The sequence below is a fragment of the Macaca mulatta genome, chromosome 7 (assembly GCF_049350105.2).
Source record: "Macaca mulatta isolate MMU2019108-1 chromosome 7, T2T-MMU8v2.0, whole genome shotgun sequence".
Taxonomy (NCBI): Eukaryota; Metazoa; Chordata; class Mammalia; order Primates; family Cercopithecidae; genus Macaca; species Macaca mulatta.
In genome coordinates, this window is record NC_133412.1 from 13,987,501 (window position 1) to 14,015,277 (window position 27,777).

The window sequence follows — 27,777 nt, forward strand, 5'->3', positions numbered from 1 at the left end:
TTCAGCGTACTAAAAGTGTGTGAATTTTCGTGTCGTTTAACATGCCTTGAAATTTCGTCTCTGCTTACCTACCTATCCCTCTCCTACAATTTAAGATATAAAGTTTGGGTTGCTCTTTCCCATGAGATTCGGGAGCCTGCCAAAAAAGAACATGCTTTTGTGCCCTCTTCCCTTGAATACTTCCAATCCTGGGCAACGTTTTTAATGACTTAGAATTAACTGCTTTCTAATTATGCACTGAGGCAGACACCATGATGTTGTATGGGCCTTTGCCAGCAATTGGAAACACAGGAGACATAAACGAGCAGGCTACCAGAGGGAATTATTAGAGAGGCTTCTCGAAGTCATCAACTTGCAAAGCAGAGACTTGCCCTTGTCTCACTGAATCAATATAGACTTGATCATATCAGTAGCCACTGTGGTATCACCTTTAGAAGCATCCAGTTTTCTTTCTCTTCAGAGACTATAAGACATTTGATCTCATCAGACTTTCTGGATACCCCAGTAAATTTCAGCAGGTCTTTGCTGCCATGAACTTTCTCCTCTGATCTTGAATGGGAGTTTTCTCTTTCCCTGTGTCTCACCTCTCATGTTGGGCCCCAGTGAGCCCATAAGAGGGCTTCCCTTCATTATGTGGCCCTATATTTGCTCTCCTTGGAACACGAGCTTGAAACTTTAATTGCTAATATATGAATTGGAGGAAAATCTAGGAGGGAGGAGGGAATACCATAGAATCTCTTACCATAAGTTTAAACTACTTATAAAAGTACTAGGTAAGTGTTAACAACAACAACAAAAAACGTGTGCTAGTAAGTTCGCTTCACAAATGTATGCCAGTGATAAGCACTCCTCTTTGGGAGATGAGTCATTAGATGTTTTCACTGTTTAGCTAAAGAGCCATTGCATCCTATGAGAAAGAGTAGTCTTCTCTTTCCTTTGGCAGTGTGTTCATAAATGTATTTATTCAGCAATTTGTTGAGTAGGTATTTTGTGCAAAGCAGCTTTGGAGTGGTAACAAATACGTATTTCTGCTTTTAAGCAGCTTGCCAAATACCCTGACACAAACAATTCCTTAATCCTCCATGTGAACCATGCATTCTCAAAGGGGGTGAGATTGTGTAAGCAGATATGCAGCATATCTGTGGCATTAAAATTTCTTGTGGGGAGCAATTTAAGAAAAAATAAGAAGTCTCCTGACGTGGGCCCTAATGAATTAAAAAAAAAAAAGTAAGATTAAGAAACATCTGTGTAGACTAAATAAGGGCCACATAAATGCGAGCTTGAAATCTGAAACCTTGTAGCCTCACCACCAATAATAAACTTGTGAGATTTCTTTCTTGTCTTCTTGGGGGTGACCACATGATGAGCCTCAATCTTCTTCCATGTGAAAGCCCTCAGATATTTAAAGACAATAATAAGAAAATATTGACAGCTTTTTAATGTGGCATGATTTAAAATTTCAGCATCCTGATCAATCTCTTGTCATCTGTTGACAAAGCGACATTTAATCAAGTGCCCAATGATGGGTACACAATATGAGTTCTCTCCATTCCACAATATGAGGGAGAGGAAGGCAAGTGGACTGGAAAAAAAATAAGAGAAGGCATTAATGGAGAAGGTAAACATTGAACCGGGCCTCAAAGTTTTAGCCGAAGGAAAGACAGGAAAAAAAATTCCAGATTTGGCAGATGTGTGTGTGAGTGTGGAGAAGAATTAAGTATATTCACGACATTAACCAGGTGCCTCATCAATGTTTGTTGAATGTGTGTTTGTTGGATAAGGGTTGATGGCATGTAGTGGCTATAAGGCTGCAAGTTGCCTGAGACAAGGTTCCGATCAGTCTGAACACTCATGCTTTGGAGACACCTTCCTCTTGTCCTTACATAATACTTTTATATTTGATAGCTCTAGTCTAAGTTATTTCTTACATCATTATGTGCTAGTTAGAGAGAAGAATTTAATATGTCCCTATTGGATTCCCTAATGTTAAAAGATATTTCTTATTCAGATTGTCAAATGGGATCAGACTGCTTTAGATTTCACTTTTATACAGTAGGAGAGCCAGTGGGCTAGTGCTTAGAATTCTTGAGGAGTAGTTCCAACTGCAAGGGCAAGTAGGCTCCTTCAGGCCACTGGCAATATAGAAATTGTGCAGGAAAGACCCTGGCAGGTCAACCCCTGTGGAGATGTAGCTTGGGACCTTAATGACTGTGATATCCAAAGGCCTTAAACCAGCATTGGAAGAAAAGAAGAAATACTAATTGGTATTTAGGCTTTGCTGTCTTGGAGCTCAGCCCCTGGAGCAGCCACATGAAGAGGCAAAGCTCCAGGCGTACCTTGGGACTATTGCCAGCCGCACTTTCCATATCCATCCAGCTGTTCCATTGCAGAAGCTCTTTGTGTGTGTGTGTTTTAAGTGGGGAGAGAACTAGGCTCTCACACCACAACTCTGACTGTGTGTGAATTTTCCTCCTCATCTTTATCCCTATGTCTGTCCTTCCTTCACACATCCTTCCTTCTCTCTGACTGCTGCCGTCCAGTACACAGTCAGTCCATACTAGTTCCCCTATCCTGCTTAAACCTATTTGAGATCTTAGATTAGGGATCCCAACTACATACGGCCTTGTTTTTGTTTTAGTTCAAGTGCAGCCTAATCAAAAGGCATTCTTTGCAGTAGGCAGGACTTTCGGGGTCTTGAGAGCACAGATGATTCACCTGCTTGTTTGCCTCAGTTTCTTCTAGAAATAGCTGACTACTTCTCTGACTTTATGCTAAGGAAAGCAAGAGCTATAAAAATGGATGTGATATTAGTTATTCTTGGGAAAGTCTTCACTTGCCTGGTTGCTAATGCTTGAAATGCCCTTAGCTGGGGGAAAATTCTTCTACTATGTGCTTATTTATAGACAATACTTAAATAACAAACCTTCCAAGAGTGACAACACATTCATCTAATACACACAGAAGTAGAAAGGACTTCTACCTAGTTCTTTCTGAAGTCCAGTTTTAGTAGTGGATTGTGCACTGAGTGCCACAAAAGAGTGTGTATATGTGTATGGACTGGGGTGGGGGAGTGGGTATGTAAGATGGGAGAATCAGTCTGGCATTGGCAAATTTTGCCTGTTGAATAGATTGACTTCTGGCTGTATCTCAAGACTATGGCAGTATATACTTGAAAAGAACAGTGCCCTGACTTTATAAACATCACAGAAGTCAGCTGTAACGTCATCCCAAATCTCAAATAGCCCAAGTACATAACAGTGTGTTTATTTTATTTCATCTTCACAACAGGCCTGCAAGGTAAGCACCAATGTTATTCTCTTTTACAAACAAGGATACCGAGAGGTGTCAACATTAACTTGTTAAGATAACTTGACTAGTTGGTGGAAGAGCCAGGCCTCGAACCAAGTCTGTCTGATTCTAGAGTCTGCTCATAACCACTTATCCTTACTGCCTCTCTGTTTGAAAGTGTTTTTCTGCATGTCTTTCCTAGTTTTCCTTTTTTGAGGAAGACATATTTTTCTTCTTTTGAGGAAGATGTAAATAAAAATAGTGGTCCTGTTATGTGACTTTCAAGTCTAGATCATAAGAGGCCATAAACTTCTGCATCATTATCTTGGGATGCTTGCTCTTGGAACCCACCAACCTTTTCAAGGAGAAGCCCAAACAGACCTTAGAGAAGTCTTACTTCTGTAAGTCTTGTGTCAGGAAGCCAGGGCCCCTCACCCACATGGCAGACATGCAAGTGAGCCGCCACCAAAGTGAATCTTTCAGAACCCAGGTGATGCACCCCAGTGGAGACCACAGGAAGAGCAAGTTGTCTCCACTGAGCCAAGGCCAAATTGCGAAATAATGAGCACAATGGGAAATTGTTTAAAGCACTCTTCCCCAAAAACAGAGGGTTATATTTGAGAATCTAACAGAACTGATTCTCACATCCACAGATACAAGTTGTCTTCTTTCCCAAACTTGATGATTAGCACAGTGCTTTGGTCTGAAACATCATGGCAGCTGTTGGAGGAATCAGGATAATAATGTATTTTGTAGCCACCAATGACCATTCTCCCTTTCCCCTGGCCTCCCAGATGCCATAACAGTAGGGAGGTCCTTAGCAGTAGTTTAGGTGATTCCACTCCCCATCCTCTCCGTATGCCTGTCACCTGCCCTTCTCTCTATTGTTTGGGAGTCCAACTTCTTAGAAGGATCTTTTTAAATATAGTTTTATAACTCTGGCTCCAAAAAAAGTTAACAAACAAAAAAGTAAATAAGTATTCCCCTGAACTTATTACTAAAGGGCCTTCAAAAATTTCAGCAACATGGCAGAGTGAGCTTTTGTTGATGGGCCCCTATTTCCGTGAAAAAGATAGAAATGATAGATAAAATTTTAAAAACTTTAAAAGATATGTGACCAAGTATAAACAAAAGTAAAATTGGGTATCAGAAATGGCGAAAGAACCTGTATTCAGAATGATCTACAGAAATTGCTAACTTCAGATATAGACACGAGGGGCTGGGCTTGGGTTTTGAACTCCCCAGAGGGACAGATACGCAACTAAGAGCTGTAATTGGGCTTCCATGTATAGCTCAAACCATACAAAAAGGACTAGAAAAACTCTGCTTTCTTGGAGAAAATGGCAAGGAAGCTTGCTTAATGGATATGGCCTTGGGTTGTGGAGTATTGAGAGAAGAAATAGAAATTAGAAATAAGTCAGCACTATTTGTGGGTTTGGGTCCAAATTTATGCTCTTGTTTACTGCAGAAAGGCCAAGCAAAGAAATTAACAATAAAACTGGTCTTTGCAAAACTAAACATGAAACTACATTGTCATGGTTAATTCTACAGTGCAGGTCAAACAATTTTTGCTGAAAATAAGCTCTCAGTAAAAATTCACAAGCCAATGGAGGAACCCAGTTACCATGGAGAAGTAGACAGAGAGAGAAAGAAAGAAAAATAGAATACCATGAACTGGAGATAAGGAAATGACACCATAAACTATAAGACAAAGTATATAAAGTATAAAATAAATCTAAACATTTTATATATTTGCATATAAACAGTAAATAAAAATAACTGAATAAATAAAAGTATAGAATTTTGTAAGAAAGCAGATTTTTAAGAAATAAGATGTAGAAATGAAATAATAGTCATTGAGAAGCTCATTAGCTGAGTGATGTATTAGACAAAAAGATTAGGAGAAAATTAGAAGAATTAGATTACAAGAAAATTTAGTGAATTCTAGGATAACTCTAAGGAAAGCATCCTGAATATGATACAAGGATGAAGACAGGGGAAATACAAACACTTTCTGAGAGTAGGAGACATAGAGGACAGAATAAGATCTTCTAACAAATGTCTAATATGAGTTTCAGAGGAGAGAATAGAGAACAAAGCTATAATGACTCAGAATTTTTCAAATTGGTTAAAGGCATATATTCTTAGCTTCATGAAACGACTAATTCTAAGCAGACTAAATATAAATAGCCACATCTAGGCACACAGTGATGAAACCATTGAATGTCAAATAAAATATTAAAAGTAATCAGAGATAAAAAGACAAATTACATATATAGGGATTAGTTTTAGACTGACATTAGAGTTCTTTTAAGTAACAATAGATCCCAAGAGACAGTAGAATCTCCAGAGTTGAATTAAAATGACCCTTAGCTTATAATTGTATACTATGTTTTATTATTATTCAAGAGTGAGAACTAAGTACAGATATTTTCACATAAGGCAAAACTAAAACATGTTTACTGCTTAGGGATTTCAGATGAAAAAAACTAATAAATGAGATGCAAGGATATTGAACCCAAAAGCAGAGAATGGGATTCAAGAAGCAATGCTGAAAAAGGAAATATGGCAAACGTGTTGATAAATTTAAATAAACGTTGAGTGTTTGAAAAAATGGAAATCAACTCTTAGAGTTCTCCAGAGAAACAGAACCAATAGGAGGAGTGTGTGTGTGTGTGCGTGTGTGATTTATACAATTATAGAGTCTAATAAGCCTCAAGAGTTAGAGTTGGCAAGCTGGAGACTCAGGAAAGCTGATAGTGTAGTCCCAGTCCCAGGCTAAAGGCCTGAGAATTAGAAGTGCCATTGGTTGTAGTTCCAGTCTGGAGGCCAGCAGGCTTGAGACCCAGGAAGAGCCACGGTTTCAGTTAGAGTTCACAGTCAGGAAACAAATTAATGTTTCAGCTCAAAGGCAGAAAGAATTCTCTCTTATCCAGCCTTTTTGTTCTAGTCAGTCCTTCAGTGGTTTGCATGAGGCCCACCCACATTAGGGAGGGCAATTTGTTTTACCCAGTTTACATTCAAATTTTAATGTCATCCAGAAACACCCTCACAGATGCACCCAAAATGATGTTTGGGCCGGGCAAGGCTGCACATACCTGTAATTTCAGCACTTTGGGAAGCCAAGGCAGGTGGATTGCTTGAGCCCAAGAGTTCAAGACCTCATGAGAAACCCTGTCTCTCCAAAAAAAAAAAAACAACAACAAAAATTAGCTGGGTGTGGTGGCATGCACTTGTAGTCCCAGCTACCAGGGAGACTGAGGTGGGAGGATATATTGAGCCCGGAAGGTTGAGGCTGCAGTAAGTTGAGGTTACACCACTGCACTCCATCCTGGGCAACAGAGCAAGACCCTGCCAAAAAAAAAAAAAAAAAAAGAAAAGAAAAGAATAATGTTTGACCAAATATCTGGGTACCCCATTGCCCAGTCAAGTTGACACATAAAATTTAACATCATAGAGACTAATTGGGAAATTGTATTACAAACAAGATTGTTGAACAAAAATAACAGACACAATAACATGGAGGCTGATAAAATCGTGTAAAAATGAGCAGATAAACTTTGAAGTAACAGTCATTGAGAAGCTCATTAGCTGAGTGATGTATTAGAGGAGGTTTCCTGATTGGAGTGAATGTGTTTCAAGTTATTTATATGTAAAAGAGCAAAGATGTTACTGATAAAGATTAGATGTTGTTTCAGTTTAAACATTCTTTGAGAGAACTACTAAAGAAATCATTGTAGAGGCCAGACACGGTAGCTGATGCTTGTAATCTCAGCACTTTGGGAGGCCGAGGCGGGTGAATCGCTTGAGCCCAGGAGTTCGAGACCAGCCTGGCAACATGGTTAAACCCAGTCTCTACTAAAAAAAATACAAAAAAGAAAGAGAGAAGGGAGGGACGGAGGGACGGAGGGAGGGAGGGAGGGAGGGAGGGAGGGAAGAAAGGAAGGGAAGGAAGGGGAGGAAAGGGAGGAAAGGGAGGAAAGGAAGGGAGGGAGAAATCAATGTAGAACGTATTATTTCCAAGATAATAAAGGGAGGGGAGGGAGGGAGGGAGAGAGGGAGTAGAATGTATTATTTCCAAGGGAATAAAGGGTAAAAGGGGAATAAAGAAAACTTAATTAACTAGAAGGTAAGGAAAAAAGAGGAGAAGGAAAGAGAATGATTAGCAGAACACAGAAAATAAGAGAATAAAAATAAGCCTGAATGTATCAGTTGTAATGAATGTAAATGGGTTAAATTCACATTTTTAAAAAAGCATAGATTTTCAAATTTGATTTTAGAAAATCCAACAAAATACTATTTATGAATCACTCCTAAGACATAATGACACAATAAAGTTCAAAGTAAAGAAATGGCAAAATCAGTACAATAAAAATTAATATTAGAAAATAAAAAACTAATAACAACAGTAAAAAGAAATGGAACACCAGATATGTGAGGCAGATCCTATCCAAAAGAAAAGTGTTGCAGGAGTATTACCACTAGGTAACACTGAATTTAAGAGAAAACCTTTATTAGAGTTAAAGAAAGTCATAACTTTGCCAAAAGATATACTTACCAAGAAGTCTGTGTACAACAATTGAGAGTGCAGTCACCCAAGAGTATAGTCTCCAAATACAGAAACAAGCATTGGCAGAATTATAAGGAGAAACTGACAACTCCACAGTAGTAGTAGATGATTATTTCATATGTAGTTGAAAAAAAATAACAAGGATACAGAATATTTGGGTAATACAATTAAAATCTTAACCTACTAGACATATCTGAACCTTGTAGCTGAAAAGTAGGAACTTCAGTTTTTTGAAGATGTATAAAACATTAACAAAAATTGATCAAGTATAAAAACACAAAGAAAGTAAAACAAACCATATTAATATAAACATCACAAATTAGAAACAGCAGAAATCCATGTTTTTAAATAACTTATGGGTCAAAGATGAAATAATGGAAACTATAAACTATTTATAAATGAATGACAACAAAATCGTGGCATGTAGCCAAAGCAAAATTTAAAGGAAAAATTATAGCCTTGAAAAGGGTATTTTGAAATAAAAAATTGAAAATGAATTTTATAAAAATAGTGAAAGAGTAATGTGGCAAACTCAAAGTGGGAGCGAGGAAATAATGATGATAAAGGATAAATTAAATGAAATTAGAAGAAATGCTACAGTAAAGAGGATCGACAGAGCCAACATTTTGCCTCATGAAAATGTTAGTAAAACCAACCTCTGGCAAGACTGGGAAATTTTAAAATAAGAGTTTATACAAATTAACATGAGACTATCTAGAGCAAATTTATTGCAGATTTAGAAGTTAGGTCAGGGTGGTGAGTGCACAGATGTTTATTATATTAATTCTTTATGCTAAAAATACTTCACAATGAAAAGTTCATAATCTTAGGCATTGTGCCTTAGTCCAGGCATTGCCTATTCCCTGTCTGCTGTAGCATGCTTTAACAGGTACCAGGTCTCTCCTATTCTTGTGAATCTAGCGCCACTGACTCATACATTCCTGCTTTGTACATACTTTGTAGAAAATTGTAATCCTGTTCGTTGTAATCCTGCAGTGGCAGGGGCAAAGTGTGAAATCAACAGAATGAATGCCTCTACCAAAGGTTGAGGAGAATAGGAATCCTGTCCAAGTGTGGTCAAAAAAGCCAGATGCAAATTGGCCAGAGGTGGTCTAGGAACAGCTTCCATAAAAGACACAGGCTTTCTTGAGGCCTCTTAGCCTGGGCTATGACAAGTTTGTCCAATCACATTTACTTATCTGGTTGATGTTATTATTCATTTCTTTGAGATGGCAGTTCCTAAGCTTTAGTATATGTGTGTAAAAGTAGGTTGATTTGGCTTGATTTGAGACACCAACACACTTTCATGAAGCCTGAGTGTTTGAACTGTGTGTGCTTGGCGGATACATCCTGGGTCCTCGGCACAGGCAGTGACTTCCTAGAAGAAGTTTCTTGCTCTAAAAAATGGTGGGTTGCAAGAAGAGAAAAGACGTTTTGTTGAGGCTAAAATGAATGTAGACTCAATATACACTTTTTACTATTATTCCATTTAAAACAACTGACTTCCTCTGGCAAGTTTCCTTTCATTTGAATAGTGTTCATTCAATATATTCAGACTTTTTAAAAAAAGTTTATTGCCTATGATTCTTAATCCTGATAAGCATACCACTGTTCTAAAATTTATATTGTGAGGAAAATTATGTCATCAGTTTCTTTTTTCTTTTGATATTTCCCTTTTTTGGCTGAAAATAAATGACCTGCTTTTCTTATGTCCCAGAGTTTTGTCCCTTTTCTTTTTTAAGAAAAAAACCAGCCTTTGTTTTATGATTTTAGCAATGAGTTTGTGTATAGTTTGGTATGAGGTCTGTAATTTTTATAGGATAGCATTTTTAGTCATGGCCACTTATATATTAGTGATCTTTTCTTCACATGGGTGTGAGAGTTGGAATGTACCATGACTGGGTCCATACAGAGAAGGTGCTGCTATTTCCTTGAGCCTCTGCTGGCATTATGGGCAACATAAAAGAATGTGTCTGCCATTACCATGGGTGACTCGAGTGGCAGGCCAGAGAGAGTTCCCTTGAGAAGGTGATGAAAGGTATGGACAACTGCTTTGGTCCCCTCTGACTGGCCAGGCCTTAGAATTAGGTTGGGAAGACTGAGTTTACCAGGCACATTATTTTGTTAATGCTATTGCTCCTATAATCTTTTCTTTTATAAGAGGATGATTCATTGTTTCCTGTTCCCAATATTTGTACCCCTTATCAATGGTAATTGCTTTCAGAAATAATTGAGTCCAACCCTATGGTTTATATGAAGTAAATGCCTAAGTCTGATTTGATTCTTACTATTACTTAAACTTAGCAAAATACTGCTTTAGCTGTTTTCTCTAGAGACCACACAAGAACACTTTATTTAGGTAGTCAGCTTAAACAGTATTTTCACTTTCTACAGATAGCAATGGGCATTAAACTTGGGAAGCTATGTAACTTGCCAAGGTTGCAGAGCCAGCTGTAGAGATAGGGTTGGATAGGATAGCTGGGTGATTCTCTTTTGGAAATTCAATATGACCTTTTCACCTGCAGTGCAAACACATGTTCACAAATGGCTAAGCACATAAGCGTTTCTATAAGCATGCAGTTACATGACTAAGAGTGGGCAGTAATTAAAATAGTTGTACTCCATTCTTTCTTTGCAGACCGAATACTATTCTTAAGTGAATAACATGTAATTTCCTTATATATTTCCAAGTATTTACTAACATTTATTCTTTTTTTTTGAGATAGAGTCTCGCTGTGTCTCCCAGGCTGGAGTGCAGTGGCACCATCTCGGCTCACTGCAAGCTCCGCCTCCCAGGTTCACACCATTCTGCTGCCTCAGCCTCCCAAGTAGCTGGGACTACAGGCACCCACCACCACGCCCAGCTAATTTTTTGTATTTTTAGTAGAGACGGGGTTTCACCATGTTAGCCAGGTTGGTCTCGATCTCCTGACCTCGTGATCCGCCCGCCTCAGCCTCCCAAAGTGCTGGGATTACAGACGTGAGCCACCATGCCCAGCCACTAACATTTGTTTTATGTATCAGTGTTCTTGTAGTATAGAGCTTGATAAAGAACATAATCTTAAAAGAAAACAAGTTAGACCCCAAATTATGTTAGAACTTGAATGATGTAGATCTGTGGTCTATATTTATTTTATTAATTAGATAATTATTCAGTATGCATTTTAATTTGTGCTTGTGTGGATCAGACTGTAAGCCATTTTGCTAAATTGTGGCGAATAACTCCACTGGAGGCCTTGAAATAATCTATTCCTAGGCAACACCTGACTTAGCTTCAGCCTAGAGGCCTGCCTTTCTCCCATGCATTAAAAGGAATTCTGGCTACTGTGGCTGCCCCATGCCTAGTGAGCAATGAGGTCAGAATCTTCTACCTTGCTTTTCAAAGGATGTCACTTGCTATAGCACCTTCATCAGATGCCTGCCTTAGTGGTCCCTCTTCTTCTATAGCAGTTCTCTTGGGGTTCAACTTAATTTGCAAGTTGAGGCATATTTTGGGTGGAAAACGTGTGTGTGTGTGTGTGTCTCTGTATAGATTTTCCTTATTTAAGAGTCTCTTATTTAAGAGTCAGTTTTACCTGCTTTCCTCACTTGTGGAATGTAGATAGGATTTTATGGCAGTTGATGAGAATTATTTTGGAAAGGTTTAGAATTAGAAGATTCTTTCATGACTGAAAGTCATTTTAATTGATATAATCGAAGCATACGTACATGAAGAGTTTAGTGAAGACAGGTCAGATTCAAAGACTTCAAATCTAACCTGTCTTCATTAAACTCTTCATGTACGTATGCTTGGTTATAAAATACCTACCTGCAAAAGGTAAATATTTTCTTTTCTGATTTGTTTTTTTTTTTTACCCCAAATGGGCTTTTCCAAAGCTTATTTATCTACAAAAGAGACATATGCTTTAGGTCTGTACTTGTTAATTTACCTTGGAAAAATTAGGTCATCATCAAATCTGGCAATGTGGCTTATAAACTTGGCAAAATGGTCTAATTAAAAGCTCCTGTTAGATTATAGAAAAAGGAAAAAATGATTAGTGCCAGTCATATTTTTGTTTTCATGGTTTGTGTATATGTAGGTATATGTCACTTCTCATGTTGCATTAAAAGTATGTTGACTATCTGCTAACAGTTCATCTCTTTTCTTCTACAGCCTCCAAGTCTGTTATAAATAGTATGCTACGGGACCCTTCTCAGATTCCAGATGGAGTTCTAGCAAATCAGGTCTATCAGGTATTAATCACAGCTGTCTATTTTCAGTGGCAATGCTGTTATCTGCCTAGCCGAGTAAAGGATTTTAAACCTCATTTAATTACTGTCATCATAAACTATCACTGAGGTCAGGGTGCACCATAAATGGCAATGCAATATTTGCAAGAAGAGCATTTCACTTTTTAATAGCTTGCTTTTATAGTGAATAAAAAGCATGCAATTTTTGTTTTCTGTGATTAAATCTGAACCGCCTTTTGATAGCTTTCCTTTTTGGGGGGTGGTGGGGGGAGAAAAGTAATTACTGCTTTTAGGATACTGTTTACTGTGATAGTTTTTGTAGTTGCCCCACCCCAGACCCCTTTTCTTATTTGTCTGCAGTGCATTGTGAACGACTGCTGTTATGGACCACTGGTGGACTGCATCAAGCAGTATCCTTTCCCATAAAATTTTAGGTGCGCAATTGACGAGCTTAGACTCAGTGGAGATGTGTCTGGCTTTAACCTGACATAAAGTTCTGCTTCACAAAACACGTTTCATACTCTTCTATTTTACATTCAATCAACTGGAGGGTCACTACAGACCATTCTTTTCTACAGCTTAAGAAATATCAGATAGACCACAGGAAGATGTCAGTTCAGCAGTTACACATTCACATGCTTATTTCAAACTGCTTGGTTTTCAATGAGTTTAAAGGTACAGAGTCATTAGGCAGGTAACGTAATGTCTTGGAATGTATCTACCCATCCCAGGAAATATTTTTTAAAAAATATAACAAATTTCCATTTAAAATGAGCCAAATTTTGTTGAATTTACTAGAATAAATTCAGAGCCTGGAGTTAAAGGAGGTTGTGATTAAAATGCTTCCAGAGACATCACATTTTAAAGGCAACAGACTCTTATTGCTTAAATGCTGATTACAATCTGAGCCGGCATTTGGATTCCTAATAAACATTTTTAGAGAAATCAAGTTAATTTTTCCTCCTGGAATAAATTTAAGGTTGTGAAAACAGAAGTCTAGTCACTTTTCATTAAAGACATTGAGATTACTAAAGAGTTAATGTTCACTTTTTAAAACAAGATTGGGCAGACAGTAACTACATATAGTAGGACATTATTAATCAATAAATTTAGTAGTACTGTGGCAACACTAAGGTTTTTGATAATCCTTTATCAGATTTACTTTTATAATAATTTACTACTTAAATGGTAAATAATAAGTAATTTTTATGAGAATAATTTCTATCTGAGTCCATGAATTTCACCCCTCTTAATAATATAAACATGTCCCTCCGGGAATGGATTTTGTTAGCATGGATGGCACTGTGATGAATTGTGACTCAGTAATTACTAGTCAGGAGGCTTTTTGTTGGAAACTCCTGCTAGTCAAATTGTGTACATGTATGTGTTTATATCCCACCTTCTTTCACAAAGGCTTAGAATCAGTAACATTTTTAACAAGAAAATCATGCCTTTATAAGTAATCTTTGCTAAATAGCCTTTTAACAGAGCCCTCTTACAAGAATATTCAGTATTGAAGATATAGCCCTTTATGTATTTATCTTCCAAGTCTGTTTCTCTGGTCTAGCTTAAGTTAGTAGAAACACAGCATTATCCCAAGCTCACCTTTTTATTAAACCAAGGTGAAACTCTACTTCTATATTCAGTATGAAATTAATGATAGTGTTAGAAATTGTAGGAGTGCCAATCTCATGTTGCTACACTGATAAAGTTTAGCACATTCATATAACAACTAACACCATCTCAGAGTATCTGGGGTTGAATTACATGTTAATTTTAAAGCACATAAAATAGTTAAAAATCAATTTAAAGTTAAGGTTTTAAAAGCATAATGTCTTTTGAAGGATTGCATATTGATTTTAAATATAACTATCTAATTATGTATGCATGGACTAAAGTATGAAGTCAACTGCTTTGTAAATGCCAGGAGGCTATTTTTCAGTAATAGTTGAGATGCTTACGGGAAACTAGATTGCTGTATTGCTGGCGAAGAAAATGTCTTGTGAGGTTATTTACAAGTTTTGCCCATGGTCACTGCCATACATCAATAATAGGTATTATTATAGACAAAGTCTAAGTGTTTTTGCTTATAGAGCATTATAAATTCTGTTTGGAGTATTTTCCTTACATTTTTGCCACCATTCACTTTCCTTTTTTGGCTGTGTTACTGCCAGTAGAATTTAATGTAGTACATGATTTCAATTGATGAAGATAGTGACATATGTCTATAAATTACATTCACTGACTAGGTTATAATTTTTGCAGTTTCATTATGTCTGTTGCCAGTAAAACTACAGATTTTATAAGTTTTATTTTCTAGACTTTGCATTTTATATATGTTTATATCAAGCAAAGCATAATTAAGAAACGTATCTTTCCAAAATTTCAAATTGGTGATTGCCTTTATCATGCAAAATAAAACAGGCTGGAAAGTTTACAGAGAAACTGATTCTGTCTTTGCATTGAAGTAGTAGCAGTTTCATATAATGTGCAAATACACTTGCATAGATGTTTCCTAGACTGATCAGCAATAATTATTTTATTTCACACCGAATAAAAATTATTGTTTTTCCATGTGAGTAAATGTGCTGTTTGTTTTTCTGATAATTTGGTAATATTTACATTGCTTACTCTCAGTAAATTACATCATGTTGTGAGAAAGAAAGCACACATTCGGTAAATAAGATAGGTGCTAAACCTTCTTAGTGCATTATGAAAATGTTATATTTGTGTAAGTAGAATAAAATAAATTGGTCATTTACTAGTAAGACATCACAGAAAGCACAGTTAGCAAGGAGTATATACATCATCATTGTGCTTTCTCTCTCTCTTTTTTTTTTTTTTTTTGGTATCTACTGTATTTTTTCCTATGCAGCCATGCCCACCTACACCTTTCCCACCACAGCTTATACTCACCAAGGAAAAAATGTGAGAAATCAGCCACCTCAACTTTCCAAAGTGTGACTCCAGGACACAGCTATTAGACAAAAGCATAAACTGTGAAGCAAGGAAAGATAATGATGCAGGAAGCTTCAAATGCTGTGGGTTTCATTTCTGTACCATCAGAAACCTCAGTTTCATGATTCAACATTTTAGATGTAAATAATTTACAACAATAAAAATGAGAGCACATTTGTGTGGAATAGAAGTAAATAATTTAGTTCTAAAATGTGGGATGTCCCTAGTAATGAGAGACCATTGAGAGTTATTCATCAAATGTCTTCAATGGACTCTGAAAATTTGTGAAATTTTGTGGTTTAAAAGTGTGTTTCTTTATTTTGTTTCTCTTTAGAAATTGCAAAAGCAGAGCCATGTGCCTTGGAGGGCAGGGGACAACTGGAGGAAAAGGCAATAATGATGATTTAGGGCATGTTTTGCTGGAACATAAATGGCCACATCTCTTGGATTCTAAGATTTAAATAGTATTCACCTGTATATTTTGGTAAAATGCAAGATAATTCTCTAGGGTTTTTGTTTTTGTTTTTGTTTTTGTTTTTTTACAAACAACATAGAAGTTTTATTTAAGTTAAACTCGATCAGAATCAGCTTCTCTGGTAAGCCAAGGAGTGATGTGACCAGGTTGATGATATCAGTGAAAAGGACAATGAAGGTAATGATTCACATAATTATTACCAAATGCAAATGCTTTTGAGTCAATTGAAATACTAGACTAGGATTACACTCCTTTTCAGACTTTGGGCAATCTCACCTGTTTGGAAAATACACAGCACTTCCATATTCTACTCCTGATTTCATAATTTACCAGCCATGGGACCTTCAGCAAATTCCCCAGCCTCCCTGAACCTTACTTTCCTTAATTGTAAAAATGTGACTAATAGGCTGGGTGCGGTGACTCACACCTGTGATCTCAGCACTTTGGAAGGCTGAGATGGGCAGATCACTTGAAGTTAGGAGTTTGAGACCATCCTGGCCTACATGGTGAAACTCCTTCTCTACTGAAAACACAAAAATTAGCCAGGTATGGTGGCAGGCACCTGTAATTCCAGCTACTCAGGAGGCTGAGGCCGAAGAACTGCGTGAACCCAGGAGGCAGAGGTTGCAGTAAGTCGAGATATGCCACTGCCCTCCAGCCTGGGCAAGACCAAGAGTCCATCTCAAAAAAAAAAAAAGAAAAAAGAAAGAGGGACTAATATTAGTATCTATTTGTGTGGCTATTGTAAGATGGTATCCCAAAGTATTTAGCACAAAGACTTCATGTATGATATTTAAGAAATATTAGCTATTGTCAATTATTATTACCTAATTTTAATACTTTTGAGAAGCTATATGGAGGTCATACACATAGACTTGGCAGAGATCTCCTTGTTATCTTCTTTGCCACTCATTAACTGTATGTCCTGTGCACGTACCTTCTGACCCTTGGTTTCCTCATCTATAAAATAATTATTATAATTATGAGGATAAAATAACATACTAAAAGCACTTCACACAGTGTCTACCACATAGTAAGCACTGAAAAAATATACATTCATATGTGTATCTATTTAGATGCATATACATGCATATACATACACACGTAAGAAAAAGACTCTTGAAATAGCCTCTGTACCCACACCCTAATCCACAACTCTTTACTCAGACGTCTTTCCTGCAGATTACATATATTCTTAACAAATCACTTGTTTGGCTTGCAAGTCGCCACAGTCGACTGGAAGTAAAACAAAGAAGTTTCTAAATGTTGGCCTGATGACAAATGTGAATTCACAGAAGATTTCCAGAACTCTCTAAGACTAGGAATTCTTCTAGGGCAAAGGCTGCCTAGTATTCTTTATGGTACCTATTAAGTGCTTAATAAATGTATGCTAAATTGAGTTGAGGGATTTTAATTTTAAAATTTTTTTTAGAATTTTTTTTTTTAAGAGCCTTACCCAACTGGCCTCAAGTGACCCTTCCACCTCAGCCTCCAGGGTGGCTGGAGTTATAGGCGCAAGCCACCTTGCCCAGCTGAATTGAAAGATTTTTAACACAGATTAAAGTACATTTAAAATGTCTCTCCTTCTTTTCAAAATGCAAAGTACACATGCATTTACAAATCTTTGTTTGCCAAAATATATAGAAAAATTATAGAAAAAGCTGGACACAGTGGCTCATGCCTGTAATCCCAGCACTTTGGGAGGCCGAGGTGGGAGAATCACTTGAGCCTAGGAGTTTGAGATAAGCCTGAGCAACATAGTGTGATTCCATCTCTAAAAAAAAAAAAATTACCCAGGCATGGTGGGTGGTACACCCCTGTAGTCCCTGCTACTCGGGAGGCTGAGGTGGCAGGATCGCTTGAGCCCAGGAGTTCAAGGTTATAGTGAGCTATGATTGTGCCAGTGCTCTCCAACCTGAGCAACAGAGCAAGACCCTCTCTCTATTTAAAAAAAAAAAAAGTTTTAAAAAATTGTAGAAAAATTCGATCAAATTATTTAAATGAGGGAATGTGTGTAGAGATGTCATTCCTCAAAGATGTGGACTAAGGGTGAAAATGGCTGCTCAAACTACCTCAATGCTTCATTTCGTCTCAAAGTATAGACCTGGTATTAGCATTTTCCTGCTAGTATAATTCTGCCTGTGTTACCCCCTTAACTGAAACTTCCCAGTGCCATTGGTCATGAGCATGAAGTCCTGCTGAGAGACTTACTTCTAGAGAAAAACTTGTCCTTCCTCGGTAAGTATTATTCACATCTTCTGTAGCTTGTGTTGTCTCCATGAGTGCTTAAATATATATTTTAAAAATCTTCCACTAAAGGAAGGGTGAATGATGATTGATGCTCTGCATATTATCTTTTATTGATTTGGAACTGAGCAGGAACTCAGTTACCTAATCTCCTATATATACAGCACATGCACAAGCTTGCAATTAATATTTTATAGAATAAGTGGCTGAAAAAATGCTTTAATATCTGTTGCAGTATTACTTTTGGTGTCATGAGATATTAACCATAATCTAGGCCTTATGAGAAAAAGAAACAAAAGAAATATTATCTATAAAATGTCTTATATATTAAAAAGAACAGTTAGAAAGATTCATGTTGGGTATATTTGTCTCATATATGGAACTCGGTAGTACTTTTACTTGAAAGCAAAATATTAAGCCTTTATTATTTCATGCCAAACATTCATTGACATCATGAATTTATTATGATTTTTTTAAAATCCCACATGTATTCATGTGTTTGTGTATTACAGATTATTATTTCTTTCAACATCTCTTAAGCATTAGAAATTAAGCCTCAGGCTGGGCACAGTGGCTCACGCCTGTAATCCCAGCACTTTGGGAGGCTGAGGCGGGCGGATCACGAGGTCAGGAGATTGAGACCATCCCGGCTAACACGGTGAAACCCCGTCTCTACTAAAAATACAAAAAAAAAATTAGCCGGGCATGGTAGCGGGCACCTGTAGTTGCAGCTACTCGGGAGGCTGAGGCAGGAGAATGGTGTGAACCCAGGAGGCAGAGCTTGCAGTGAACTGAGATCTCGACCACTGCACTCCAACCTGGGCGGCAAAGCGAGACTCCGTCAAAAAAAAAAAAAAAAGACATTAAGCCTCAAACGACTATACATATAATAAGTGATCACAGAAACCATAAAGCACTCTACAATGAATTAATTTCTCTTCTCCACTTTTAATGTGGTAATTTGTAAAGGTTACATACAAGTCATTTTATTATTAAACAGATCTATTTTATATAGATATTGAAGAGTCTGCAAAATGTTTATTTTAGGACATACACAAAAAATAGAACAATATTGGATTACATAAGTTTCGTTCTAAAATGGACAAAGAATTGGCCAAGGAAAACCAAATGCGGAGAAATGTCAAGTAAGGAAGAGATGTTTAATAAAGTCCTACAAAGTATCTATTCCAAATCTTAATGTTCGATATTTTTATTAATAAACTGTAGAATAAAATCGAATGTATTATAAGGTTGTTTTAATTTGAAGCTTGGAGATATAAATATTCCCTAGTTAGGGTAAATAAAGTTGATCAATTAGGCAGGTGTTCTCAAGTCACTAAATTAAATCTCAGTATGTTGAAGCAGCAAGATTTTTCATATGGGGACAGTTGAATTGTTTAGCCTATGGAAAGAGGGTAAGTTGGAAGAAATCACCTTTTAAAAGTCTAATCAAAAGGAAAATATGTAACAGTTCAGAACCAGTTGGAATGTGTGGCCTGTGATGCACTATGAGATATGTTTTGGAACCAGGTAGTTCTGATAGTATTATGAAATATCTGATCACATTGATTACTCAGATAGGGGCCAGTATGTCATGGCCACGTCTATTTTCTGTTTTGTTTTGTTTGAAGCCACCAAGTAAGCAGCAGCATTGTCGGAGCTGCTGAGCACCACTCTCTGGGTGCCATCAGCCTACGGACAGTCAGGCCTTCAGCTCCATTTTTTTGTTTGGCCTAACTTTTCTCTGCTTCCTTCTTGAGAACTAGCCGATCCCAGCTGGGGGGAAAAAAAAAAAAGCAAAGATTGTAGATGTGGGCTAAACTTAGTCCTAGTCCTCAGCTTACTTGAACTTGAATGTGTTAGATTGGATTCACCATGGCGGACAAAAGCAATGTAAAAATGTGGTCCGGGGGTCATCTCTACTTGCAAACAAGTACAGAAAGGGGACTTGAAATTGAAATTCATGGGTCTCATCTGTTCCTCTGTGCTGTAGAATCTGGAGATAATTATTTTATGGAAGCATACTCAAAGAGGATATTTAATTGATCTTTAAAAATAAATGAGATAGGCCATGCGTGGTGGCTCAAGCCTGTAATCCCAGCACTTTGGGAGGCCGAGACGGATCACGAGGTCAGGAGATCGAGACCATCCTGGCTAACCCGGTGAAACCCCGTCTCTACTAAAAAAATACAAAAAACTAGCCGGGCGAGGTGGCGGGTGTCTGTAGTCCCAGCTACTCTGGAGGCTGAGGCGTGAACCCGGGAGGCGGAGCTTGCAATGAGCCAAGATCCAGCCACTGCACTCCAGCCTGGGCTACAGAGTGAGACTCCATCTCAAATAAACAAACAAACAAACACATAAATAAGTAAATAAATAAATAAATGAGATATAGGAAGTTGATGCAACCTGAGCCCTGTTTTAAAGCATTTTCTCATCAACATACAAAGAAGTTGTTAATTCTTCGTATTTTTAATATAGCACTGGATTAACATATGTTTGTGGTTGAAAAATGAAGATTGAAAGCTTTGTATGAAATACTGTTATGAGGCTGTTGTCCTTTTACCTTATAAATACCCCTTCACAGAGATTAATTAGATTTAAAGTGTTGTGCCAGGTAAATATAGATAGATCATTTTAAAGCCAACTGTGGAAAAAATATTGGTAAATAAGTAGACCACTAATCTTATTCTTTCTTGTTTACATGTGTACACCTTGAATTTTGTTGCAGAGACATTGCAAATATGTTTAATTTATTTTGATCCTTTGCTAAGCAGAAGTAAAATATCTCTCTCTCTCTCTCTGTGTTGGCTTCTAATTTGGAGTATATTTGAAAGACAAATATTCTCATCTTTTAATATAAGATAATTCGTATATTTAAGAATTATGACTTTCCTGAAAATATTTTACCCCATTCTAAATTTTCCACACATTGTGCTCTATATTTGTTTTATAAAATGCATATTTTATCTTTCCTCTTACCAATTGAAGGGAAAAATAAAAGTAAATCACTATTTCTTTCTTAAATTTCCTTGGTTCGTAACTGCATCCTGAGCAGTTGTCATGGCACAAGATCTAGCCAGGCACTATAGGAAAGAGAAACAGAAGTGTTCTTATCATTGAAGATTTGAATGTACTGATATGAGTTCATCCTATCTTTTAAACTTATCCTATTTGTACTTCCACACATAAGTATATTGTATTAAGGCAGGTCAAAGTTAAATAAATGACTTCAGCTTCTCCAACTAAAAAATGTTTTTCATGCACATATTTACTCATTTATTCTACAAATAAGTTACTAAGTTGGATACTGTTTTAGACACTGGATAAGTCAAATGAAGTGTCTGCTTTAATGGGGTTATGGTCCAGTAGGGAGACAAACTACAAATGAACACCGATAATTTCTAGCAGTTTCTGAGAGTCCATGTAATTCTTCCCTTCATTATTTATTCATTCTTTTCAATTAACTTTTGTTGTGTTCTCTGCATGCCAGGAACTACACTAGTTAGTATGAAATGATTGATTATAAGCACTCTGTGCCCCCAGTGCTCATAGCCAAGCACCGTATTGCATGTGTGATCCAATGAGATTGCAGTTTTCTCTCTGATCCAGTGAGAATCCAGTGAGAATGCATCTCACTTAGTAGGTGCTCACATGATTGTCTCGATAATGAGAATAAAAACTCAAGGCTGTTAGGCTATTTTCATTAAACCTTTCAAAGAAAGATACAAATTATACTCAATATCAGTCACTGTCCTCTATGAATGAAGAAAATGCTGCTGCCTCATGAGCTGCTTTTTCCTGAAATAGTGATGGAATTTTACTTATTGATTTGTTCTTTGTCACCAGGACCTTCCTGCCACAGTGTATATCTAGGATGGTCAGTTGAGCTCATAAGGTTGGCTCTATTGCCAGTAGCTAACTACTCCTTTAAGTCTGCTGTGGGCAGACACCATTAAGAATTTTAAAGAAACAAACTTTTTTTTTTTTTTTTTTTTAAAGTTGATGCAAACATGGAGTCTTCTGGGAAAATTGAAGATAAGTTTTAAGTTTCAGTATATGTCAGCAATTCTTTCCAAGGATAATTAATTTAGAATTAATATTTGTTGGCCCTGTCTCAGTACTTTGGGAGGCTGAGGCAGGAGGATCACATGAGGCCAGGATTCAAGACCAGCCTGGGCAACATAGGGAGATCTTGTCTCTACACAAAATTGTTTAAAAAAATTAACTGGGGTGGTGGTAGGCACCTGTAGTCCCAGCTACTTGGGAGGCCAAAGTGGGAGGATCGCTTAAGCCCAGAAGTTCAAGATTACAGTGAACTGTGGTCATTCCACTGCACTCCGGCTTGGGTGACAGAGTGAGACCCTGTCTCTAACTAAGATAGACAGATGATAGATAGATAGATAGATAGATAGATAGATAGATAGATAGATAGATAGACAGACAGACAGACAGATAGATAGATAGATAGATAGATAGATAGATAGATATCAGCATTTAAAGTCTCAAAAGACATGTTGAACTTGCTGCCCCTTCCTCGGCTTAGCTGCACAAAAAACTCCTCCACTTTAAATTGAACCATAAGCATTGTGATCATCCCATTACCTCTGCTAAGGGTTCAGTCTATGCCATATAGACGAAGCAGAAAATGTATTTCATCTACTGGTAGAGAAGTGTTGATTTGTATCTCTCAAGTGATTATTGAGACCATATTTTGCTGTTATACCCTCTATTTTTTTTTTTCCTTTTTGTTTTGTTCAGTTTTGGTTTGGTTCTGGTTTTTTTTTTTTTTTTTTTAAGAGCTTTGGACAAAAAGACAGGAAAGGAACAGAAAATAGTGACAATGCGAAGGCAACAAGACAGTTTGCCCTGTTAGGTAAAATATGAAAGAGCTCATACCAAAGACTGAAGATAAACCATCCGTCTTTTCTGAGTTGGCATATCTCCAGGTTGCAGGGACTTTCATTAGTGAGGGCCACAGCCACCGGCTGGTGCAAATTCTTGTTAAGTTTGGCCTAATAATGATGGTTCTGGAGATACTTTATTCTTTCCAGTGAATGTTTCTGTTAGTAGACGCTAACAATTATTTTGAGTGACACCTGAGAGGCATTTGCTATGCCCCTGCCTCACCCTCACCCTTATGTTTGGACGAACCAGCAAATTTTACAGGGGTGCTTGTGTAGCATTCATGTATTACTCTGTGGGACTCTGAGACAGTATAATCTGTAAAGCCAAATAGGCTTAGTGAAGGATGTCCCTTGCCGTAAGAAATTAGGATCTTTGTTTCTAAGAGTTCATCTGCCCCTGCTGCTTTATTCCTCACCGGAAGCAACAGTACTGTGCTGGGGAGGTGATTATGATGTGACAAACAGGGGATTATGACTTCAGGTGAAGGATAGGCAGCAGGAGCAGATGAGATTTAGAATACCAAGACTGTGTGTATTTGCAGATGTCAGCGGCAGAGAGTAAGAGACCAGAAATGAAACATACAATTATGTAGGCTGAAGGGAACGGAGATGGTTGGGTATTTCGTAAGGAATCCACCATTTAAATTCCTGTCTATCAGAAGGTTAAAAATATGATGCCATTTTTAGAGTAACAGGAACATGAAATTGAGGGTGGGGGGTGGGAAATTTGGCCTCTGTTCTCCCCTTTCTGAAGAGATTGTCATGATGAGAGACTTTCTTTCTTACTCATCTTATTGAATGTGCTCGTGCACACTTCTCCCTGGGACTGAGAAAAGGACCTTAAACGCATATGCTGCTGGAAGATGAAATGCTTTCTGGATGTTTGTTTTCTTAACGGCTGAGTTTGAGATTCAGCTCCCTGGAACTTTGAAGAAAGGTTGTTGTGACCACTTATGATGGGGTGCTCCCTGCTCCTGGCCTCCCTCACCAGTGCCACTTACGATGGTGTGCTCCCTGCTCCTGGCTTCCCTCACCACTGCCACTTACGATGGGGTGCTCCCTGCTCCCGGCCCCCCTCACCACTGCCACTTACGATGGAGTGCTCCCTGCTCCTGGCCCTCCTTCACCACAGCCACTTACGATGGGGTGCTCCCTGCTCCTGGCCTCCCTCACCACTGCCGCTTACGATGGGGTGCGCCCTACTCCCCGCCCCCCTCACCACTGCCACTTACGATGGAGTGCTCCCTGCTCCTGGCCCTCCTTCACCACAGCCACTTACGATGGGGTGCTCCCTGCTCCTGGCCTCCCTCACCACTGCCGCTTACGATGGGGTGTGCCCTGCTCCCGGCCCCCCTCACCACTGCTCTTGGTGGTTAGCTCATGTCCAGGGATCATCGGCCTTTGGGTCGCTAATGATGTATTGGAACTATTTTGGTTGTAAGTGGCAGAAATCCAATCAAACTAGATTATATACACACAAAAAAGGAGAATTTGTTGGCTTAAATATATACCAGAGAACTCCAAAGGAGAGATTTGCTTCTGCTGTGTCTCTTAATAGAATCCAGAAGGCAAAACAGTATCATTAATATCTTTTGTCCTTTTTGGGTTCTGCTTTTCTGTGTTGGCTTCATTTTCAGGTCACAAGGTCACAAAGATGATTGCTGGTGATTGCTAATTTGTTTAATCCTTAGAGTTTGTAACCCCAGAGCAAAGTTGGTGATTCTCTTTTGCCACATAACAAATTTCAGAAAGGGCCAGGTGCAGTGGCTCACACCTGTAATCCCAGCACTTTGGGAGGCTGAGGTGGGAGGATTGCTTGAGCCCAGAAGTTTGAGACCAGCCGGGGCAACATAGCAAGACTACCCCCCACCCCTGCCCACTCTACAAAAAATAAAAATCAGCCAGGTGTGGTGGTTCACACCTGCTGTTCCAGCTACTGGGGAGGCTGAGATGGGAGAATTGGAAACTGGGAGATCGAGGCTGCAGTAAGCCATGATGGCACCTCTGCACTCCAGCCTAGACAATAGAGTGAGACCCTGTCTCAAATACGTGTGTGTGTGTATGTTTGTGTATGTGTGTATATATATGGTGTGTGTGTGTGTGTATATATATATCAGAAAGGGGTCTGATCAGCTAGTCTGTGTCCAGCCCTGCGGCAGTGATTTGGGGTCATATTACTGCCCACTCATGAGAATCGCATTGTGAGAGTAGGGTAGCAATGCCAGACAGGATGACATACAGGACAGTAAAATCAAAAATCTCCCTCTCCCTGCAGATAATTAATTACAGGCTAGGGTTTTACTCACCATAACCAAAGGCATTGGGGGTCAAACCTGTTACTGTGATTGCTGAATTGACTCCTTTGGTCCTGTGCATGTGTGCACTCACTCACACTCACCCATGTGCACATCTGTCTGTGTAGGAGATCCTTTTTATGTCTCAGAACTGCTAGTGTGCCTCTCTCCATTGAGATTGGTTCGGCGACACATGGAGCTGGCCCAGCAAGAGGGTCTAACATCAGTGACTACGGCTAAGAAGAACCAGGACAGACAAAAGCTAACATTCAACCTTTCCTCTGAATCTTGGAATTGGAAAGGGCTCTAGTGACTGTCCACTCCACTTGTTTTGATTAAATAAATTGTCCTTCAGCCTTGCATCACAGCTGCTACCCTCCCAACAACCTGTCCTGTGTCTTTTTATTCTACCATGTTGATTTGTCCCTTCGTCTACAACGAAAAGGATTTAGCATGATCTGGTATAAAATATAGAAGAGTTTTACTTTATTTGCTCATATTCGTGTCCTCTGCCGCTCCACAGCTACCAGTTGCCTACCTAGCCTCTCCACACTGTCCCAGCTTCTTGACCTCCCATTTGTTTCCTATCTTTAAGGCACTTCAGTTTTCACTAGTATTATCCCCTAAAGACATAAGCAAAGGACAAGGTCAGAGCAGTCAGTTGTATTCCTTATTAGTGGCTTTGATAAGAGGCTTTGGGGGAAGAGGTTGAAACTAACAGCTATAATGAAGTTTTGGGTTCTCTAAAGATTTCATTTATCTGTGCTATTGGTCTCCCCATTAAATGCATGTCTATTCTGTGTACCTTTGCACACGGTTTGCATAACATGTAATATCTGTTACTGAAACCTTGCAAACTTCTTAAATTGTATAGAAAAGGCTGTGAAACTTACTCTTAGGGAACATAAAAATATAGAGAACAAAGATCATAACTCCAAATATTGAGTTATACAGTTGTGAAAAAAAAATAACACAGTAAAACAAAGTTAGTTACTAGAGCAGAAAAGATATAGTTTTAATATGTATTGATATATGTCTTTTTTGCCCTCCCTCAATTTAGTAAAGATGCACTAGGTGTTAAGAATATTCTTCTTATCATACAGTGTATTTTAATCTAGCATTTTAGAAAACGTTTTATAAATTCGTAGATAAAAGTCCTGTCAGAATGTGACTTTTCATTTTCAGATGTTGTGAACCAGAATTCTGCATGATTTTTATGGAAATGACTATACTTTTAAAATGTAAAACTTTTAATAAAACAAAACAAACTTAAAGCCCTCAAACCTTTTCTTGGTAGTCCTCATGCCCCCCTGTGATTCTTAAGTATACATTAACTAGTTTCAGATGTGTTTTGTTCGCTGACTCAAAATCAGCCCTTTATTTTAAGAAAAGAAATTGTGTAATTAGTACTTAATTGCTTTGGATATTTTGGGTATTTAGAGAAGAGGGTAATTCAAAGGCCAGAGAAATTAAACCTTCAGAATGTTCTTTATGCATGTGTAATTTCTTTTTAAAAAATGCCCTCTAAAGACAGGCCTGACAACTTCAAAATAAATGAAGACCTGGGTTGTTTTTGAAAATTAACATCATCTTTGGATGTGGTTTTATTGAGTTATTTAAGATAAATTGGAGAGAGGACCATTGAAGTGCTAGAAAACAAGATACTGTCTAGTTCATCTCCTTTTCAGGCAGGTGTTGTCTAAATAGCTCGCAGATGGCAGTCTTCCTTTCTTACATTTCAGGATCTTCCAAGACAGAAATAAATCTTTCCCCACCTTAAAAATATTACATTTGATCAAATTTAAATATCTGCATAATTAGGAATGGTATGTTGTCTGCTGAGACCAACTGCAACTTGGTTGACATGGGCACTTACCCTGTATCTGCAGTGATTTGAGAGGTCTTGGTCTTGTTTGCTCATTTAACTCTCTCTAGGCCAGTTGTATTGTGTGTAAATTGAAATGTTGGACTAGTAATCTCTACAATTTTACTAGTTCAGAAATGTTTCGGAGGCACCCGTTATCTAAAAATCTGTGTTTTGTGAATCTGAAGGTTAACAGGTCTGCTTTTAAGTGATAATATTCCCATATTAATTTTGATAATGAACACTTGAACTATAACATTAATGAACTTAATGGTTATGAAATATATTGGGTTTTTAAATATATACCTTAAACCAGAAGACCCTTACTTTGTATCTAGTACAGTCACTAAGACATATATGCAGGATTTGAAGATTGGTTTGATATTGATTCTCAACCATTTGGGGAAGTCATACTAAAAGTACTGTTTCATATTATTGCCATAACCTTTTTTTCATTCTAACTAATATTATTTTTACTTTGTTCTTTATCACTTTTTTCTTGAAGAAAACATCTTATATTACTGTTGAAGAAACAGTTTATATTACTTAAACATCTAGTTTCCACTTAGAAAATTCAAAGAATCATAAGTAACTACTTGGCTCCAATATATGCTGTTTTATAAGAGCCTGCATGAAATGTGTGATTCTCAAGGAAAACATAAATTGTAAAACTGAGTATAAAAGATATATATATATCTCTCTCTCTCAACAGATCAATAGCCAAAGAAAAAAGAGTTGCCCACCCAACAATGGCACCAGCCACAGATGGGGTTTTGTGGGGGAATTCCACTAAAATAATAAGGAGTGGATAGGTCCAGTATTACTTAAAATACTTGAGGCCAGGCATGGTGGCTCACGCCTGTAATCCCGCCACTTTGGGAGGCCGAGGCAGGCAGATTATTTGAAGTCAGGAATTTAAGACCAGCTTGGCCAACATGGAGGAACCT

General features: G+C 37.9%; 1 protein-coding gene across 12 annotated transcripts in view; it reads left to right on the top strand.

Annotated features, from left to right (window-relative positions):
* Window positions 1-27,777, top strand: part of CDIN1 (CDAN1 interacting nuclease 1) — a 246,658-nt gene that overhangs the window by 96,677 nt on the left and 122,204 nt on the right. For all 12 annotated transcript variants that reach the window (XR_013395314.1, XR_003731190.2, XR_013395315.1 and 9 more), the window contains 3 exons: window positions 12,012-12,091; window positions 12,449-12,498; window positions 17,692-17,759. Coding sequence is in view for 9 of the 12 variants with exons in the window: in XM_077938685.1 (XP_077794811.1) it covers window positions 12,012-12,091; window positions 12,449-12,498; window positions 17,692-17,759 (198 nt within the window). In the remaining 3 variants the exon portion in view is untranslated. The remainder of the gene's footprint in view (window positions 1-12,011; window positions 12,092-12,448; window positions 12,499-17,691; window positions 17,760-27,777) is intronic.